Genomic DNA, 21,504 nt, shown 5'->3' on the forward strand with positions numbered 1-21,504 from the left:
TGCCAAACACTATCAGATAAAACTCTGATTTGCATGCCAGGAAACAGAATAAGACACCCCCCCCCCCCCCCCCCCCAAAAAAAAAAAAAAAGCCAAATTAAAATTGCACGTTTGATCTACTGTAATGCATTTATTAAATACTTTCTTTACAATCAACAGCAAATATATTTATGCTTGCTCTTCATTTTAATCTACAGCTAGGTATGAAATAAGGTCCTAAAGAACAACATATGAAGTTAGCAAATTCAAGAGATTATTGTGGATGGCAAAGGTAGAGAAACACAACTGTAGGCCCACTTCCCACAGTAAATCCATAGAGCATTTAAGGCATTTTGCACAAAAGTTTAAATAAAACATTAGAAAAGGAGTATAGGCTTACAGTATAACCTATGCACAATGTTTGAAAATCATTTTTGAATGTAAAAACCTGCACAGAATGAGAGGCACAAGATGCACCTTAAATCCCACATACCTTTTAAGTGCTAAAAAACAGACTGCATGTGGAAAAGAAATTGCCTTTTATTTACTACAGTGGGTCTATGTAGTATATATAACTTAACCATATTAAAAGCATGCCTACTCACCAAAAAAGTGAAAATTGGCCTTGTTGAAAGTTTGTGTAGGATAACTGTGTTCAAAAGTTATTGCACTCTGGTATTTGCATATAAAAAATGAACAATGCTTATTATATGCATTCACATCAGCTAATAAAGGCCTTTCATCGAGCATCTATGAAGCATTATTTTAAAACAGCGTAGAAGAGTGTCTTCTCATTCTGACTGCCACTTTAGGTACCTATGATCAGTGTCACATTCTATTGGACTTCACATATTTCCTGTAAATCTTGTGTCATTATTATTCCAACTGTATGAATAGATGATATGTGGACTATTTTAACAGCACTGGTAACAGTAGAGGTGTAAATATGAAGTAAAAGGCACAATATTTTAAAAGAGTTATTAAGAAATGACTACAGCCATTGCAAATGATATTTACAGAAAAAATATTAATACGGTAATGTCTCTGCAAAGTCAGGTGCATATAGTAGACACATCAGGGCTTTGGTGTAGAACAATACTTCATTAGTCATATGATACTTTGCATAAAGGGTACTTCAATAACAATTCTATCAAAATAAACATCAAACTATAGTGCTATTGGATGCATTAAATACACCAATCCTCTACAACAAGAATTGTACACGCCCACTCCTGCAGTATGTCACTCTTCAGCAGTTGCTCCATAAATCCACCGGGTGTCCTCCTCCCCTTAGAGTGGAGTTAGTATGAGACAGCAGCCATGGCAGAGGAGCTGCTGGGCTCTATGTGCTTCAGGTGGCAGGAGTGGCACAGAAGGTGGCCGTTCAGAGGGTAACAGCGGTGACCCTCCTCGTCATTCAGCTCCATCTTACAATCCTGAATAAGACCCATAAATCAACATTAACGTGAGCTTCCACACAAGAGAAAACTGAATAATAAGTTTGTTTTTACAGGATTTTTCAGAAGTCTCTCTAGCAGTTCATTTCTGCCTTTATGATACCAGCACGATATGAGGAAAATCTGTCATGTTCAACTGTGCAAAGACCATGTGACTTAAAAAAGGTGCACAAACAGGTATGCTGCTAAGACAGACCACTGACACAACACTGGTTACCCTCTGTACACTGAAAAAATGCTGTTTTTATTGAAAAAATGATGAATACCTAACCAATTAAATGCAACATTTAAAAAATATGGAAAAAGACTTAAAGGTTCAATGTGTCATAAGTAGTGACAAGTAGTGGTGACATGGAACCAGATTAATACAACCCCACCCCCATCAGCGGTGCCCAAAAGAAAAAAAGAGATGACTTTAAGGCCCTGTCCATTCAAAAACAGTTTCGGTCGTAGCTGAAAAAGTTTTGTATTAGATAGGCCTTTCATCCACATGAAACCAGCGTTTTCAGTCACTGAAACTTTTTGAAACCACGTCCCAGAGTGAATAACTCTGAAATCACTGGTTTTGCGTCTTCATCACTACGACCAAACCACAACTTTTCTAACACAATGATGTCATAGCCCCGCCTCTCAAACCTTTCAACCCGGAAGCAAGATGCCACTACAGAGTAGTGCTCGTGCAACAAGAGCTATTGAACTTACTGGAAATACTGAATCAAAATCTTCGGCTACTCTTTTATTACAATGAGCAACAAACAACCATAGCTAACAATATTTACTACATGCTCTTGGATCTACCATGGAGGGGGGCAACCAGAAGGAAATATTGGATCAGACCTGGTAGAACCAAGTAAGCTTTATGCGCATGCTCCACGTCTTCTTCTCCATTTTTTGCGAGAGTATTACAACGCCACATACAGGCCTGGTATTTGTACTACATCGTTTTCAGGTGTTTTCAGTGGTTTTGTGTGGATGCAAATATTTCCTGAAACGACTCCATGTTTATGGAACATTTTTTTGAAAACGACAAAGAAAAAGATTGGATTGGAAAGGATGAGGTTTCATGTGGACATGGCCTAACACTGGTTGTCACCCACTATAAAACAAAAAAAATTCTAAAACACCACAGAACATGTACGGCAAGTAAAAGGCAATCATTTTGCAATATTTATAATACATATTCATACTGACATGATAGTAAAAATACAACTCATCAGTTAATGCTACCACTTTATCTATGAAAATACAAAACATTCTCTTAGATATAGTTCAAAATTACATTGTACAAGACACTCTGTTGTTGTAGTTAAATGTTTTTTTTATCTAATAGATGGTTAATGCTACAGTATGTCTACACTAATGCAGATATTTGGCAAAACTGATATTTTTACTCTATGTTTGACTCTCAGCCACATGTAAATGGTGTTTTAGGTCAGAAGAGGTATTCTAAAAATGGCATCACACTCCATTTTGTGCATATTTGCTGCTGGTTTGTGGAATGTACCTGCACCTGAAACATCAAATTCAAGTGTATAAACCAGTGTGTGACCTGCAGTAGATCCAGTTCAGCACAGATACCTTTGGAAGACGGACCATATTGGTGTACGGCCCAAATCCACATAATGTAAAGAAAATACTTGGACAACCCAAAGCAACAAGTTTGTAACTTAACGTGTCATTGCTTCCCATCTTCATAACAAAGTCTCTGTTTCTGCTACATCCAATAGAATCCAGAGTGTCCAAAGTGTTAAATCCAACAGAAACAATGATCTGTCAAGAGTTTGTACCAGTTTGTTTTGTTTTTTTTCCGACCTTTTTTAAAGAAGAAAATATCTGTTTATAAAAAAAAAATATCTGTTAGTGTGGACACAGTATTAGAGTTTTCTGTGTGAAAGCAGCCACTGAAATGTTGAACACTTGTTTATCAAGCAGTAGGTCCAGAGGATTGATTTTTTTATTTTTGTATTTTTCTGCTGTCAATCAACCCTTGGCAAAAAAAAAACAAAAACAAAAACATAAACCTCTCGAGTAAAATGATAAGATGAGATGATGAGCTGCTATATACCTTCTGCACATAATTACTGCTATGACTGTAATTATGATTACAGACATAGTCATTATAATTTCTCTTAATGAGTCATTCAGGGGGGCCTTGACTCAGAGCTTCTACACATTCATGGGTTCAGTTTACTCCAATGCAAAGCTTTATTTTTGGTTTTGCAACAGAGGAAAGATGTCTGTACCCACCTCACAGTGATAGCATTCCACATGATAGTCTTTGTCCATGGAAACAACTCGAATGGTTTCATCAGACCCCTGGAAAGAAATTCAAGACGACAAATGCAGTTGAAGTTGATTTCACCAGAAAACACTCCAGTGTCTTGCTGTGCTCAACTTGTTGGTCTGACAAACACTTCAAAAAATCAATAAGACAGTGTCAAGAATCTCTATGAGTATGAATCTTCTATCTTTACACATTTCAGCTACAATTGTCTCTATTGAAAAACACATTTTTACTCAGCCTTATTCATGTAGACATGCTGGTACAAACACACTGTCTACAAATCAGTTTTCAGTCATTTATAACTACTGTTCAGAGATTTTGTACCTGCATTTGTACATTTTTAAGCATGCTTTTTGTACTATGGCCCCCAACATGAGGAGGCATTATGCACTGGTTACAATACCAGCCAAGGAGGGAACTCAACAACAGCTTACATAAACACTCAAGACAGACTAAGCCCCCGACCCCTGTTCACACACATGGAAACTCACAAACATTACCTCTCCTCTGAATACCGGCCTTAGTGCTCACTGAGGGGGGAGGGCAGGGGACATTCCAGCAAAGTCAACTTTAATTCTGGACATTTCTTTGCTTTTGCCAGCGTGTCCTATCTGAGTGTGAATTATACGTATCCCTACTATCCACCCACTGTTCTCTTGACACCTCATCGAATCCTGGTGCCGAGGTATTAGGCCTCACATGGCTTTGACCTACAGCATGGTCTGATGGGAAATAAAGCTATATTAAAGTGTTTGCTATTTGCACAAAGCTACATTTCAGGTTTGGATCATACTGAGTGAATGTAAGTAGAAGGATTTATGATGTGCTAAGTTCCTGTTGACAGAAAGCATCAAACCTTATGATCCATGTCTTCACTGACACAGTCTTAAATGAAACATCAGTTTTACACTTTGCACTTGTGTCTATTCTCTATAGGTCCTATAGGCTGTAATATGAACGTTACTTGCACATACATATACATATACATATACATATACATATACATGAACCTGTCTTGCATAGTTTCCTTTTAAAACTAGTCTTTTACGGATTAAAATCTTGAGCTGTGGCAGATTTAAGATGAATATGACTTATAATTTAAAGATGAGATGATACTTTGATATATGAATTTTGATGAGCTTACCTCTGAGGGCAGGATGGGCTGGTTACAGGCGGCACATTTTGGAGCCAGGACCCTGCAAGTGAGAGACAGAGAGAGAAATATATTTTCTTAGAAGTGTGTGAACAACACAGAGATCATTTGACCAAATGTAATATATTAAATTCAGTTAAACAGTGAGTGAAAATTTAAAGTCATAAGATCCAAATTGAGATTATAAAGGTTGTAAACACATGGTGCCTCTCCCTCTTTCCTTCTGTTCCCCAACTAGACTTTAGACCTTGACTCGATGAAGGAAATGCCAGGTTTGCAGATGTGCTGGCTTTCCCTCACACACGTGACTCCAAAAGGCAAAATGTATTTGTTATTCCCAAACAGCCGTGTGCAGCTGGCTGGCACCTGGAGGACTGAGGGAGTAACAAAGGGCCCCTTAGTGCGGACAGGCATGACTGTGACTAAAAGTCAAACACATAACTGTACACACAATAAAGTTTGTCTGATTTAATCAGTGTAGAAAACATGTGGGAGCTGGCAGACAGTGACCGGCCATGTGCTTCGTTGTTCTGTACATGTTGTCCCAGCAGAGAAAACAACAGCTGCAACTGTAGAGCTACTGCTTAGGTTGAGGTACAACCCTTAATACTACACTAATAGTTTCTATAAGTAGCAAAACAGCACAACACACCTGACTTTAATTCCTCACTCAGAGTTCGAGGCTCTATATTTGTCCAGACTGGACAGAGCATCCTTCTGTCAAGTTTAGTAGAAGGGTGTTATAGCCACACGCTGCTCTTCACACCTCAAACTGGACAGTGATTTTTCTCTCCCAGCCCCTCCGTTTATCCCTGACTACACTTCTCATGTGTCTGCTACACGTGGCTGAGAGAAACTCAGCCAACCCATGGAGACCTTCTTAACCTGATCCAGCAGTAGCAGGGGAAAGTCAAGGGGCTGTGCTTTGATTTAACACAGAATATGAAGCCTAGACACTTTTTTTTATAGTGTCACGCTAAACTAATTCAACACAGATAAATCCGAGTCATATATTCTTGTTACTTGCTGTGTAACAAGTGACACTTACCTGTGGTAGTCTTTGACACAGTAGATCTTATTCTCAGTGTCCACAGTGAAAGGCACTCCATCAAGGCTCTCATTACAGATGACACAGCGGAAACAGCCGGGGTGGTACGACTTCCCAAGGGCCTGCAAGATCTTTAAAGAGAGAAATAAGTGAGGAAAATTGCTTAAAACTGTAAATATTACTTTGGAAAATTCATGCAAATGCAAACTTCCTTGGTATTTGTGAGTATCAGAATTAAAATACTCATTCATTGTTCTAAAAAATGTTAGTCTGTCACCTTAGATTAATCTTTTATGATCCCTTTAGGTGTATCACTTCATCACAGCAGCCAAGAATAGCACAAAGCTAAGAATAAGCCCATTGATTGGACTTGGAAGCATCTCATTTCTCTGCTGGATGATGAAGAATGTGCATGGATTTATGTCAAGAGAAAGCCTTCAAATGCTGCCACACCTCCTGGCTTGTGATCACATCCTTTGTGTCCACCTAATTTACTAGTGTTCATTTGTGTACGTTAGAGCTAGGGCTACAGTAAAGAGGAAAAAAACTGAATAAGAGATGCACATACAGAGCTAATATTTGCCTTGAGCCTTTATCCAGATGTGACCACAAGAAAACTAATTTGGGGTGAAGTAACTACAAGGTTCTGCCGAGATCACACACACAAAGAGGAAAATACACAAAAAGCACACACGACCAGGGAGTAGTAACTGACACTCACCATGTCCATGATCAGATGTCCACATGCATTGCACTTGTCTGCAGACTGCTGGAAGCCAGAGTACTTTAACAGACAGAGAAAAGACCACAGTGAAGTCATTGGAATTTCAATGGATGACTGAAATCTGTGGACTCTGGACTATTTTTTAGCATGCGTACAAAAAAAAAAAAAAAAACGACTCTTCAAACACTAATTCAGTCCATCTAATCTCTCATCCTCCCACCGTGTGGAGTGTGGATGTGGGAATTATAAGACTACTTGAATTATAATTTAGTGCGGTTTATTTTGAGGATGGCATTTAACCGGCTGTACTTTAAATCCGTCACCTGAGCCTTATTATCTGTTGAGCATCAACAGGGAGAAGCTACACTAACAAGTCTGGCAAAAGAGCAGGCACACATAGCGGAAATAGAGCCAACGCAAATTAAATTCAGTTTAAATCTGGATTTTAATTGAGCAGCTAAAAGCTTGTGGTGGAAGAGCAATTAGATGATATTTTACCCAGAGCCTGCTCCCAGGATAAGCACATAGAGCTACTAGATAAAAGTATAAAATAGTAAACATGTCAGTGAACTAACCTAGTAGATTTTCTCTGAAAAGAAACAAAGAAAGAAAGCAGGGCAGTAGTAAAGTATCTTGTATGAATGATGACCCATATGGCCAGCTATACATCCTATGATTATCCATACTGAAGGTTTTTACATTTTTATAAGGTACATATATTCCAACTGCACTGTGTTTAAATGTATATCCTATGATTATGCATACCAAAGGTTTTCACATTTTTTCAAAGGCACATACGCTTGTACAGCTCTGGTGTGAATGGCCTCACCCTATAAACCATAGCAAAGCAGCTTCTCCAGTTACTGACCTCCTTCCAGTCCCACCCAGGGGAGGAAACTGATATGAATAGGCTCCATAAGATGCTGAAAACACAGCCACAAGGTCAAAGTCCCTGACCTAAATTTTGCATTTAAGTTAAAGGCTGACAGAATATGGATCACGGGCTGTAAATGTTTAATGAACACCTGACGAATGGTAATTAAACAGGAAAGAGATGAGAAGAGATGACATTTAATCACACAATCCAGATACACCAGTAAGTGAAAGGCATTGCTGGGTTCCTGTAGACACAACCCAATACATTATTAAAGAGACAAGAGACAGGAGATGTACTAAACATAGACTGTTTATTGGTCACTTACCAGAAAGTCCTCTTCACAGAAAACCTTCCCTCCAACGTAGTAGAACGCCTTCCCTCTGAGTTTCCGACCTGCAGCAAAACATAAACATATACACCATTTATATAGTTTCAATAAAACAATGAATAGCATGACCATCATTTGACTGAGATTCTCCAAACTCCATCTTGTAGGGAAAATGGGTAGTTTTTTAAAAGGGGAATTACAATACAAAGCTTTTTGAAGGAAAGTCAATAATACAATATGAAATTCTTTCTGAGTCTCATGGAAAATCTTGCAAAGCCATGAGCCCAGTCTCAGAAAATAGTTACAGCACTAATGCATAAAGACCGCCGTGATTAATTGCAGCCATTCGAAGGTAATGGACCCTCTTGCAATATTCATTATATCCCTCTGAATCCCAGGCAGATAAATCAACTCAACAGATCCATGGTATGCTGGTGTCTTAATATAATATTGCTAGGTCACAGACCAGGCCTCTGAAGGACCAGGAACGCATCTGGATCAAACACATGTGAAGGAAAATGGTGATTTAATCAAATTATGAGACAGGTGCAACAGATTAAACACTCTGCTCTATTAGATTTCATGGCAACATCAGGCCAAGACCTACACCGCTGATCCTCTTCTTCTCCTTCTTTGTTTCTTTCTGGTGTCTTTCCACGTGATGCCTGTGATTCCAGTCTGTCTGTAATAGTTTAACGGTCTGGATCTGGCTTCTTAGAGCAACACACACACAAACACACACACACCTACACACACACACACACACAAAACCTCATAGCTCACTTCACGTAACTATTCTTGCCCAGGTCCCACAGGAAGAGGGAACATTCCACACATTTTCTGAGTGGGGAGGTGAGGGAGGGGACAGCTTGAGAAGGAGGGGTTAACCTCAGTGAACAGGAGCCTTCTTTTATCTGCCATGCTCCATCTCGTGCTCACTTTACCTCACGGCTCATATCCAGATCAGTCCAGATAGCTTTATACAGATGTTTTTCCACTGGGATACTTGAATCCACACTATGTCACTGTCCAAACTGTCATCATCATCACCATAGTATAATATGCTGTGTTTAGTAAGAGTGATTTCTACTCATATTTACAGCTATCATGAAGTTTTAGTTGATGATTTACTTGTCGTACATATAATTACAGTTAATACTTTCATTGTTTTGTGCTACTGGTAGCATAGCATTAACATAGCAATAGTTTATTAACACATATAAAAGGGCTGAATGCTGGAAAAATTTAATTTGCATTTCTGTTTGCCTCTTAGGTTCGGCTCCATGCAGATTTGACATAAATAGCTTATTAACACAAAGGGTCTATTGTTGAAATATCCTAAAGAATAGCTGATCATGACAGAAACCGACAGAAAAGAAGACGAAGAGAACGCAACATGATGAAATTAAAAGAGTGCCTGTCAAACCTCACATAATGCAAATAGTTAAGTTACTTAGTCTGAGTTTTAGATTCATCCAGCTGCTTTTGTACAGGTGAATGGAGATGATGATCATGATTATGCAAAGTCACAGTGGTTAGCTCCCATAATTGCAATAAGGTGATTATGTAATAACTGTGACAGGCCGATTTATTCTCTCTACTGAGACCATGCTGTCTTAATGGCTAGGGTAACATACAGCACTACATTGAATCGTGGAATACAGATGCATGGGCCGAGAATTAAAATGAAACCTCATGATTCACCTTTTTAAATTAATGGCGCATTCTTTGAAATTCTCTGAAACTATTATTCACAATAACATTATCTCCCTTTAATAGAATTACGACTCTCAAGCAACAACACAGAGTCTGACTGAGCTTTGCAAAATAACTACCTATGGACTCAGTGTGATCAGGTCAAGGTGGGGAAGTGGCCTTGGTAATTACTGACAGACAGTTGTGGACGGCAGGAGGGATGAAGAGGATGGAAGTGAGATACGGGCCATTCCTCTTCTTCACATTCCTGTCTTTATTTCCAATGAGCCAGAGAGGGAAGGCTCTGAACTTTGCAGAAAGATAAGAGCTTAATTAAAGTAAGGAGTCAGAGCTGACTGTTTGAAAAGCGACAGAATGAAATGTGACTATTGCACTTTCATAAAAATGTAAAATACCTGAGGGGCAGAACAAAACACAGGACTATTTCTAATTAAAACGTCCTATGAATTCTTTTATATAATCCCATTCAGAAAATAAGAAATTCACAATGACCCTACCATGACATCCTAATAGAGCCATAATCCTGCACTTTCTAATGAGCAAATTGCTCAAGTAAGACATAAGATCCACATCTGTTTTAGGCCGATTGTCTGATGGGCTACCTTGCAAAGCATAGCTAGGCATGTGTTAATATCAAAGCAAAACTTTGCTGAACTGACAGGAATTCTTTCCGGCAGACTAAATAAATTTTTCCTGCCATGAACAGCACCTGGATTTAAGTTCAGTCAAGGCTCTGACAATCTACTCTCCAGATGTTAACATACCAAAGGTTTCAGCACCAGTTAGATGATTGTTTGTTTTTTCCAAAGCCTGTGGACTAACTGGGATGAGAAGGCTGATTTTGAAAGGCAGGATATGAGCAAGGATTCATATCTACTCTAAATATACCACTATTACTACCAGCAAGGAAAGGCACACCTTACACTGATGCAAACAGAAAATAAAAATAGGAACAAATGTGAACTATGGAAAGGTAATGACACTGAGAATAAAATTTGAGCTCAAAACATATAATAATACTGGTAAAGAGTAAATGATTGACTTCAAATGTTGGGAAAAAAAAACAGTAGGGTGAAAAACAACATAAAAATGATGAATCTGTAATAGCACTTAGCATTATCATTGAATATGATAGGTTGTTTACGAGCCTGGGAGGGAGCACTTAGGGTCTCTAACACTAAAACTAAATCTCAGTTACAGTTCTAAAGCTGTCAGCATGAGTAGAAACTAAAGTTAACCGTAACACAGTATCCTTGACATTTGTTTGTGAAGTTTGCATATTCTTTGTGCAATTTCACAAAGCGAAAAACAATAATAAAATCCTGCAGCATTTGAGGACTTTTGGATTTAAAACATTTTAAAACCAGAATTACCAAGATTGGTATTTTATTAACCTCCTCCTCTCACCTTCCTGCTTTTCTGACATTGTCACTGATTATGAGAGTTGGCTGTTACGTAAGCGAGTTCCCCTTAATCTCCAACTGGAACGGGACGGAGCCTATGAGTGTTTGTAAACAGTCAATGATTAGCCTGGAGAGAAGCCCCCCCGCAGCGAAGTACTGAATCCCAGACACGCAGCAGGAGCTCCCTGAGCCAGCAGGAATGTTCTTCTGCCTCTCAGTTACCTTGGGGAAACTAAAGTGCAGCCCGGGGAAGACATTCATAGTTATAAAGCCTTATTATGCAACTCAACAAGTATGTTTTGACACTGCCATTTAAGAGGAAGATGAGGGGGGGTGCCTCATACAAAGACACTGTGCTGTCTTGCTGTGGCTTTTTCTGTGTGGGTACAAGCATGAATACATATGCATGTATCAATGTGCTCTTGTAAGCAGAGTGAATGTGGTGGGTGGTGTGCTCCCACTGAATAGTCTCCCTGTCCGAAGTTCTCATCAGATTCGGTTCCACTGACGTACAGCACCCAGTGTGGTTTAGGAGACCATCAGAATGAGAGCCGCTGTACCTGCATAGCTCCCCAGCAGAGATGCTATTCCTTAGGGTCACTGGCAGCTGCCGCATGCACAGCCTTTATGCCCTCACATGGAGCAAGTTATGAGAGGTATGTAGTGTGTAAACTCCTCTCTCCATCCACCCTTAAGACATCAGCTTTCTTCTTTTTCATCTCCTCTCTCTCACACACAAGTGCACACACCCAGAGAGGGTAAAGGAAAACACAGAGATGTTGATTGTATACAGTGAGGTCAAAGGTGCTGCAGAATAATGGGCCTGAGTAGGGGTCACCACAGTGACACACATACTCCACATGCAGTCCACAATGGGATAATTGGGACTGAGTTTTTAATTGGGCAGCACAAGGCGCCGGGCTGGATTTGAGCTGTAGACTGTCCAGCAAGTAAACAGCAGGTCAGACACAAATCAGACAATGCAGCACATGTAATGAACTTCAACATCAGGCTGTACCTAAATGATCAACAGTGTTGGGGGGTGGGGGGGGTGGGGGGGTGGGGTGTAACTAAATGCATTTAAATGTGTTGTGCACTTCTAATGCAAAATAGTTTTTTAAAGTTTTATACAGTGGGAATCACAAAACATATACCCCATAGTAGCCTATGTACAGTGTTATATCTGTTTCACTTGAATCTAGAAACAAAGAAGGTAAAACTGCCTTTCAAAGTGCCATTTTTATATTCACAGGTTAACTTGCAAGGACACAAACTGCACTTCAACAACTAAGTGAAAACAAAATGTTCTACTATGAAGCTGCAAATTCTCACAGTTTTATTTTTCATCTTTGTTAACTGATTTTAACTCACTTCTGAAACTGTCACCATGAAAAATAAAAAGTAATGGAAAAATGGGAGGATTTTTGCCTTTTGTGCTCATATAACTTGCTCACATCTCTACAGCTGGTGTTAATACATTTGTCAGAGTGTCTCCAAGGTTCAGTCCATTAAAGGCAGCAGCTCTGTGTGAATACCACCATCATTTCTACTGTTACTTTCTATAATAATGTAAGACAATGTTGATGTTATCCAAAGTATTTAAAATATGTAATGTGTTAAAAACTACATTTAGGGGCATGCATTCTGTAACCTGAGGGGATTACACTGCATGGGGAAAACTAAAACAAATGGCCAATGAATGAAAGAAATACTTGGCAAGAACTCTTACTCCATGTGTCTTTGTGTGGGCTCAAGGTGTGACTGGCACACCTTGAAACCAAACACCAGCAGCACAGGATAGTAATCCCAGAATAATTGTGTGTTTTCGCTGGGGGCAGCAAATGACTGGGGGAGACGGTGTCACTTTTATTCATGAGAACAAGGTCTTTGGCAGCTTGACATGTGAATCAACCAAAAAGAAAAGAATGAGGTGTTTGAATGGGAGCAAAAGTTCAGGTACGCTGTGTGTGTGCATGTGTGCATGTGTGTGTACGTATGTGTGTGTGTATACTCACTGCAGGCACTGCAAGTGAAGCAGTTGTCGTGGTAGAGGCTCCCCATAGCCTGGCAGGCCTGGTTGGCGCCATACACTGCCTTGTTACACTTAACACAGGTTCCTAGAATGCAAGAAAACATACAGCTAAGTCAGAAAAGTCACAGGAAGAAACACATTTAGCAGATCTGCTACTCTATGAGTGATATTATGACATTATTAGTTTATTATACCAGAATAAAGGGGAGTAAAGTGGTAAGGATACAATGATCCAGCTTAAACCAGACCAAAACAATGGAAACGATGAAAGAAAAACACTCCTCAAAAGACAGGAAGCTTCTTAGCAAGCAGTATTATTGAAAGGGGAAATATATCCCTATCTGCTTATTTGACTTGGCTCACAGACGGAGAGATCTGTTCATAAAGACTTTGATAAAAATCAAGTGTTTCAATCCTATCAACACACAGTCAGTGGCTTTATATCAAGGCATTCTACTAATATTATTCCATCAGCTCACTGAAGTAAAAAAAAAAATAACTTCAACACAAACAATAATACTTTTCTCTCTACTGGTTGTTGGTTTGAGAATAACGGAATCTCTCCTCTGACTCTGGACAACCCATGAACAACACAGGGTTTGTGTGTGACTACACTGATGTGACTAGTTTTATTTTTTTATCTGGAGATGCTAAAGATGTAACCCTGCTGCTTTCATCTCTGATCCCTCTGCATCCCTCCCCATTTCTCTAAAACGGTACCGCACAAGACAATGTGATCTGACAGCTGACATACAGGCCGTGACAAGTGATAATCCTCATCACTGCTGACCCCGATGGCGAGTCAACTAGCTGTCTAATCAGTCAGATACAGCGTTATGCGACCCTACAGTCATAAAGTATTAGATTAAAGTAACTGCCACAGGCCAGACAACAGCAGTCATATGAAAGCCAGTTTCTCTTTTACTGTGACCATGTGTGTGGTTATTTGTGTGTGTAAGTGTTTAAGAAAATCTCCTTTGAGACAGAGAAATTGGACTCAGCAGAAGAGCTCAGCCCAGATCAGCGCTGGTCCTCCCTGAACTCTGACAAAGAAACTTCTGTTTCCACTGTATCCAACACACATCACGCGGCTGCCTCCTCCAAAAACACACTGTTAAATTCAATAACCTTCCTCAAATGTTTCTCCTTGTACACTCTCAGTAACACAGTATACAATAGGGCTATATATAATTCTAGTCAGTCTCTCCTAATGCCATAACAGATGACACATCATCAGGGGCCCCAATGGATGGAAAGAAGATTTAGAGATAATAGACTGATATTATTAGAAAGCAGAGGAATGCTGCTCTTATGTAAGCTATGCTGTTTACAATAAATTAGCCACGCCTTCAAATTACCCTCTGTCTTGTTTTCTCTGATAAATGTTAACTAAAACAAAATAAACACAAAAGCAATGACATTGTGCCTTTAAGTTACTTACAAGTGGCATTTATAAACCCTGTATGAACACAAAATCTAGTTAAAGTCCACTCCTTTCTTCTTTGGGACCAAAATTCCTCATATTTGCAGTAACCTCTATGCTGTTTGGGCCACTACACATCAGTTTTTGGCCCCTGTCCCATATTCCAAAACAGTGTGATTATTCAGGGGACTAAAACTGCTTGCTTTAAGTTGGAGGAGGGGAAGCAAAACACGGAGCCAAAACTTCACCCCTCCTTCTTCTCCCCCTCACCTTTCCCAGCTGTCAAAACTCATAGATGGCTGTTCGCTACAGAATATGCCACCGAGTACAAACTAAACCGGTGTCACACAGCGCAAGCCGCTATTTAAGCTTATCACATCTCAACCTCCAACAGTGAAATGCAATTAAATGCTTGTATTCAAGTAAGATACTTCAAGCTGCAGCTTCTTGTGTCACTGGATAAAACTCCATAGATTACCTTTCAGCATGATGCAATCCAAATGATATGAGACGAAACAGGAATTCTATTCCATCTGTAGACAATTTACCCAGTGATGTAAAGTTTTGGCCACATGTTCTCAAAGAAGTAAAGGGTTAAATATGTGATTGACAGATTATAGATCGGCATTCAGATTCTGTCATACACGACTGCTCTACTCTGTGACTCATCACAGAAGATTGGAAAAATTGCTTCACTTTTCCAGTAATATAAAACATTACACCATCTATATTCATATTAAGTCTTTTGATTGGGATTGAGAAGAGAAACCTGCAAAAGGAAGATGTGAATTTTCAAGTTACGGTACTTTTTCCTCTTATTTTACCTTCTGCAGCTCTGAATGCAAATTTCAGGCACTTGAATTTCCATTTTATGCTTTGGGTAACTTAGTAGTTACTTTCCAATAAACTTTTTCACCCTGTTTCAGTCAAGTAAATACCGTGTATCTCCAAATGTGTCTACTTTAAAGGTTTAGGGATTAGATTAGTGGGAAAACTGTTACAAAAGTTGTTCTCACAGGCCAGTCTTACAGTAAATGATATGTTGCTGTAGATTAAATGACCCAATTGTACAAAATTTATCTAAAATGAATATAAAAACATAGTAGTGCACAGACAGGGACTATTGTAATGCATAATGATTTTTACTTTTCATATCTCAAGTACATTTTGTTCAAGGTCTTGAATGCAGAATCTCTACTTGGAATGGAGTACTTTCAGAGTTAGTGTTATTACTTAACTGAAGTATCTGAAGTTATCCTCCACTACTGTCAAAATCAAATATAAAAATGATTCAATTCAACTTTACCACTCTTGAACTGTAACTGCATTTTCATTGCATTAAAGTGTATGTTACACATTGAATGGAGCTGCGTCACTTTTGGGAAATACTGCACAAAACAAACTGGTATAGTATATGAATGAGAGGAAATCAAATTCACACACACATAAACATTCTCACACATAAAAGTTTGTCTCCAAAACCCACCAGAGCGGAAGCCAAGAATCCCTGGGAAGAGTTAAGACGAAGCTTTCCACTCAACAGCCAGATGGGATAAATTAATCCTCCATCTTAACACAACACAAAACACTTAACTGAATGTGTGCGTGCGTGTGTGAAAGTCAGGAGTAGAGGAAAGGCATAAAAACTGAGATGTCCCACCATTTTTTCCCCCCTTTTTGGATGAACTTGTCTATAAATCTCTCATCCACTCAAACTCTTGTGGCCAAGGACAAAGAAGCATCCACAAACTTGCCTCTAAATCTCTCCTTGTCTAGTCATCCATTCAACTGCACCCCGAGCACCTCTAAACTCGTCTGGGACTCCCCTCCCCTTCGTATCTTAAGACCTCATTTCTAAAATTCCTCACTGTCTTTCTTCAGACATTCCTCAGTGTTCCCCTGGTGCAGCTGTTTGGCACCGGACTCATTTTCCCAGAACTTCCAGCTGCAGATATGCCAATCAGCAACTGTTGCAGTGATGGGGACCTAATGGATCCCAGCTCTGCTCACTGATATGATTAAATACAGAGATGGCATTGCAAAAAAAAAAAAAAAAAAAAAAAACGAGTCAACAGAAAAAGTCCATATGCATATCTATTATTTCCCTGAGCACTTTTCCGGAGGTTGATGAAACTAAAGTTTAATGTAGTAAACTAGCCTACACAAGTTTTTCTGCCATAAGAGCATGACTCAGAGAATGAGCCATGGCCTTGTGGGAAACTCCATACAGAAAACGTGTGTGGGCTATGTGGGACATCTTCATGAAAAAAGATATGTACTGTATTACTTTTAAAACCTACACTCCTGCTGATTACACACAGCGCTCACCCACACATCCCTGATATTCACATTGCGGTGCTATTTATGAGCTTTGTCGTGACAGTGACGTACGCCAGAACATCTTCCCTTACATACAAATGTAAGCGTAGCAGGGGGGCTGAGGATAGCTGTGAATTACACTCGTGACATTTCAGCAGGAAATTCCTTTAGATAGAATGCATGGGTGGACTGTGGACCGTGTGTGTGGGTCAGTAGCACGCGTGCTTTGCGCCTTCTTTTCATGAATGGAATTGACTTCAAACACACAAACATCTAACTACATACACCTCAAAACATTCGGTACATGTACAGTTGCAGAATAAATTATTAGACAATCAAAAGTCATCAAAAACAATGGTTATGCAATCAAGTACTAACTCCTGTGTGTATCATGTGATGAAAACAGACAGAAAAGAAAACATGGAATGCCAAAAAGCACTGTTTTTGGCAGTACAATGCCATAGATATTGATGTAAGAACTGAAGTGATTTTGGTTATTATCAAGAAAAACATGGAAAATGGATAGATAGCAGCTCTGAAATTCAACTATTATGAGCTATTTTTGTCATTATCATTATATTTGTCCAAACAAATGTACCTTTAGTTGTACCAGGCATTAAAATGAACAAGAAATTGAAGAAAACAAGGGGTGGTCTAATAATTTTTTCCACGACTGTATAAAATGTGGTAATCTATCATCTGATGTCCAAGCAGAGCATTCATATCTCCATTGTCGCAATACAAACCTTCTACAAGTGCTCTCACAACCCAGACATGGGTGACTGAATTGCTACAAGTTTCTCCAATTTTTTTTTTCCTTTTTAACCCATAAAGACCCAAACTGTCACCAGTGGCCAATAGCATCTACTTATCTAAAATGTTTAATACCTGTTGATCCACTCATCCTATAAATCCTATAAATAATTGGTGTAAAATACAGTTCATCATCTTTTCATGATCAGATATGACCCATTTGGACGTTCAGAGGCTCCGTAGTGAACATGGAAACACCGTCATCTTCTACAGCATTGATTCACCAGTAAAACCCAAGGAGTTGGATCAATAACAGTGGTTGGAGACACTTGGTTTATGTTCAGTTATTGATGTCTTTGCTGAAAAAGTTGTTTTTTCTTCAGTTTTCTCTGTCTGATATAATAACCCTCAACTTTAATCTGAACTTTTTATGAAAATCTACATGATCAATGAATCAAATATAGGAAGATACATGATTTTCACTGAAAAAATGCAAAATACAGAGGATAATATAATCAATGGTGATAAATCACTTAAGAAAGGTTAACTAGAGAGAAAACTTCACTTGGGAACTGCCACAAAAGTAACTCTGGGTCTTTATGGGTTAATTTAGCTGCAGCTCTAATCAACTATAAGGCTGTATGGTATTGTATTACTATGGACACCAGTATGAATTGCAATAATCCTTAACCTGTGAAACTATCCTGATTTAATCCACTTCAAGAGACAGATCAGGGCAGCTCAAGTAAGAAATAATTAAAGTCTTATCTTATTTACACCCGCAGTCACTGTTGAACCATGTAAATGGTTTGATGCTCATTTGCCTTGTGTGCATCACATGCACAAACATGCCTGATATGTTTGCAAAAAAAAAACTAATGAGGAATGTCTGTAGAGATGATGTCAACTGACAAATATGCTATTCATAAGAAAAAACTATCAAGTAAAAAAAAAAATTCTGAATAAATGGAGCACAGATCTGATTTGGGAAAATGCTGGTTCCAATAACATCAATTGTAAAGACTGCCACCTTTCATTAAATCTGTGAGAGCTGACTATTAATTCTGGCCTTGATACCACCTTTGACTGCAACACTATTGCTTCTGCAAAGAGGTCAGACAATGAATTATAAAACAAACACAAAATGGATTAAAAGATCACACTGTCTGCATTCCCCAGAAGGGCTGGGACAACACAAACACAAGGAGGACTCCTAAACCGTCATCTGAGTAAGGTCAGATGTAATATCAAAGACAACCAAGAGCCATGTGATGCAGTACAAATGTGAGTTTTGCATAAGGAAAGACTGTGTGCAGTGGGAAATATGAGTTTAAGTGCATGCAGATGTGTGTTCAGGAATGTGGATAGGAAGTTTTGGTATTACCCTGACTTTACAACAGACAGAACCTGTCAGAACCCCCCTGGTTAGTGTTGGCACTCTGAACTTCTTACCAAAGAAATCTGCCTTTGGTTGTGTATCCATCTCTTTTTCCAGCCGCTTAGTGAGAGCTTCTAATTTTATTTCAGCTGGCGAGGGCCCCTGTTCAAGGGGCTGCATGAGAGGAGACTGGCAGTGCAGTTGCACAGGTTTAGGGGCAGTCAGGGCTTCAGGTTCAGCAGTGGCAGCCAGTCCACAACTGGGGGTTTGGTTGTGACTTTGACCTTGGCTGGTGCTTTTGGAGACACTTCCCGAGCTCAAAGCAGCGGATGTGACTTGAGGTTTAGGGTGGGTTGTTGCTTGTAAGAGAGAGGAAGGACCATTATGTGGAGGGTCAGACAGGCTGGCAGAAGCTCTGGAAGTTGGAGAAGGTGGTGTGTAATGAGCTGCAGACTGTGTGGAGGGCTGACGCACGTGGAAATCAGCTCCTCCTGTGAAGGCACTCAGAGGCAGGGTAGGGATGGGCTCTGGTTTGGGTGATCCAGCAGTGGAGGAGGAGGAGGAGGAGGAGGAGGAAGAGGCGGAGGAGGGAGTGCGGTTCACTGTTGGGGCCGCAGCTTGATTCTGCTGGGATGTAAGGCTGTTGATGATGGGAGGTGCAGGCTGCTGGGAAGGTGCACTGCTTCCCCCAGACAAACTTTGGGAAAGTTGGCTCTCTCTGGATGGGGCCCAGGACGCAGAGTGGTTGGACGGGTGACGAGCATGTGTGGGCGCGCTGGGGGGAGTAGGGGTGTTGTACTGGTATGAATGAGGCTCTAGACGCTCCTTATTATCGTAATTGTTTCCGTAGCCATATGCCCTGGCTGCTGGAGGCTCAGACTGGATGCCTGTGTGGTGCTTCTGGCCGTCCAACTGTGCGTACTGACTCCCGGCCGTGGACCCCGGCACAGGGCCAGACAGGATCGGGGGCTTTGCTGCCGCTTCTCCCGGCTGTCTGAAGCTGTTAATGGGCGGCCTGTCTTTAGTGTAATATGTGCTGTTGTGACCCCCATTCATTTTCATTGCCTGGTTGTTCTTTGCCATTTCTTCTTGGTGTTTCTGCATGTGTATTTTGGTCATTTTTGACGCAAAAACCCTCCTGGTCTCCTCAAAGTCTGGGTTATTTCCCGCATCTCTCTTCATTCGAAATAAACCATCTCTGGAAGCTTCATACATGTTAAGATCCTCGATGAACTTACTTGCCTCGAGTCCTAAATCTTCGTATTTATCCATTTTGATGCCGCAAAAAAAGAGTATTTATTCCGGAGTGAAATGAGAGCGCACAGTCCAGAGCGCACAGTCCAAAGTCCAGAGGAAACTTTTCTCTGTGATCCGGTCCGGTTTAGGATCCGAGGAACAGATGAGAAAAGTTTGGAACTCGGGTAAACAGTCCTTGTGTGCGTCCTGCCCCGAACAAACCGCCGTCTGTCTGGTTATAAATGTGAGCAGATCCCAGATCCGATAGCCCGGACGACCCCCTCACACCGCCCCCCCTCCTCCCGCTGCACAGTCCCAGTCCCAGCAGGGAGCCTTCATTCAAAACTTCACCCGCAGCAAAAGTACATCCAAAAGTGCGTCAAGTAGTCCAAACAGCGCAAATGGTGTATAGTTGCTTAAAGCGGTTCTGTTTAGGAGCAGACCGGGGGTTAAGCGGTGGAGCGCGGTGCCGTACGTGTCCGCCGGTCTGGGAACAGTTTGTTTTTAAAGGGGCAGTGCTCTAATGTACTGACGAGCAGCACTGGAGACAGAGCTGGAACCAAAGCACTGTGTGTGACTTGTCCTTTCTCTCTCTCTTTTTTTTTTTTTTTTTGGTAGCGGAACTTGGGGGCAGATTCGTCCGGTTGCTCTAAACTGGCATGTGTCATCTGTAAAAATATCCTCAGTGAGTTGACTCACCTTCCACTCTTTGAATCAGCAAAACCCTCAACTCCATAAAACTACAGGTTTGGAATTAACCCTTTCATGCATGAATTATGAGAACCTAAGTCAATATTTTTTTTTCTTGAGTGTTTTTATTCCTCTTTAGACATGAAAAAAGCAATGCAATTGAAATTTTTTTTATGAACCTATTTTTCAAGGAGTTACAAAAATGTCCACTCAGCTGGACACCATGTTTTTAATTTTTGAAGCAAAGAAACATGTATTTAAAACTCATCATCAGAGAGTGATATACTGTGTGAAAACTATGAAATAAAAACATTTTTAATGCCGCTAGTCTGATGTTTTCTCACATTTTAGCATACTCAAATACTAGTTATTACTCATTTCATGACGATAATATCCTCTGAGACCCAGGAAATTGACAACTTGATCTTTTTTACAGAAAAAAAATGTCTTGATTGGAAACTGCATAATGCAACAGTTTTTTCAGATACATTTAAAAAATTATTTTTATTTATTGATTGATTTTTTTTAATGGAATGTCCTTTGCAATGGACAGTATTTTTTAAGTTAAACTGTCAAACTGTTGTCCCCTACAGAGGACAAAATGTATTGCTGGGTCTCAGGAGGTTATGCAAAAATAATAATAATAATAATAATAATAATAATAATAATAATAATAATAATAATAATAATAATTTGTTTCAGAA

The 21,504-nt window shown here is 39.8% G+C and overlaps 1 protein-coding gene across 1 annotated transcript; it reads right to left on the reverse strand.

The window, feature by feature from the left end:
* Positions 1-110: 110 nt before the first annotated feature.
* On the reverse strand, positions 111-20,619 carry limd1a (LIM domains containing 1a). The gene is made up of 8 exons (XM_030158953.1): positions 18,949-20,619; positions 12,985-13,086; positions 7,848-7,915; positions 6,643-6,705; positions 5,922-6,052; positions 4,865-4,916; positions 3,684-3,752; positions 111-1,415 (listed from the first exon to the last, which is right to left on the reverse strand). Exons 1-8 carry the CDS (start codon positions 20,144-20,146, stop codon positions 1,281-1,283), a joined length of 1,818 nt encoding a protein of 605 aa, XP_030014813.1. The 5' UTR covers positions 20,147-20,619; the 3' UTR covers positions 111-1,280.
* Between the last annotated feature and the right edge of the window lie 885 nt (positions 20,620-21,504).

This window comes from Sphaeramia orbicularis, chromosome 16, assembly GCF_902148855.1.
Source record: "Sphaeramia orbicularis chromosome 16, fSphaOr1.1, whole genome shotgun sequence".
Classification (NCBI taxonomy): Eukaryota; Metazoa; Chordata; class Actinopteri; order Kurtiformes; family Apogonidae; genus Sphaeramia; species Sphaeramia orbicularis.

Excerpts from the sequence above, each read along its gene's own strand:
- limd1a (XM_030158953.1), bottom strand. The coding sequence starts at position 20,146 with ATGGATAAATACGAAGATTTAGGACTCGAGGCAAGTAAGTTCATCGAG. Across the intron at positions 13,087-18,948 it reads ACCAAAGGCAGATTTCTTTG|GAACCTGTGTTAAGTGTAAC; the intron begins GTAAGAAGTTCA and ends CTTGCATTCTAG. Across the intron at positions 6,706-7,847 it reads TCTGTGAAGAGGACTTTCTG|TACTCTGGCTTCCAGCAGTC; the intron begins GTAAGTGACCAA and ends TGTCTGTTAAAG.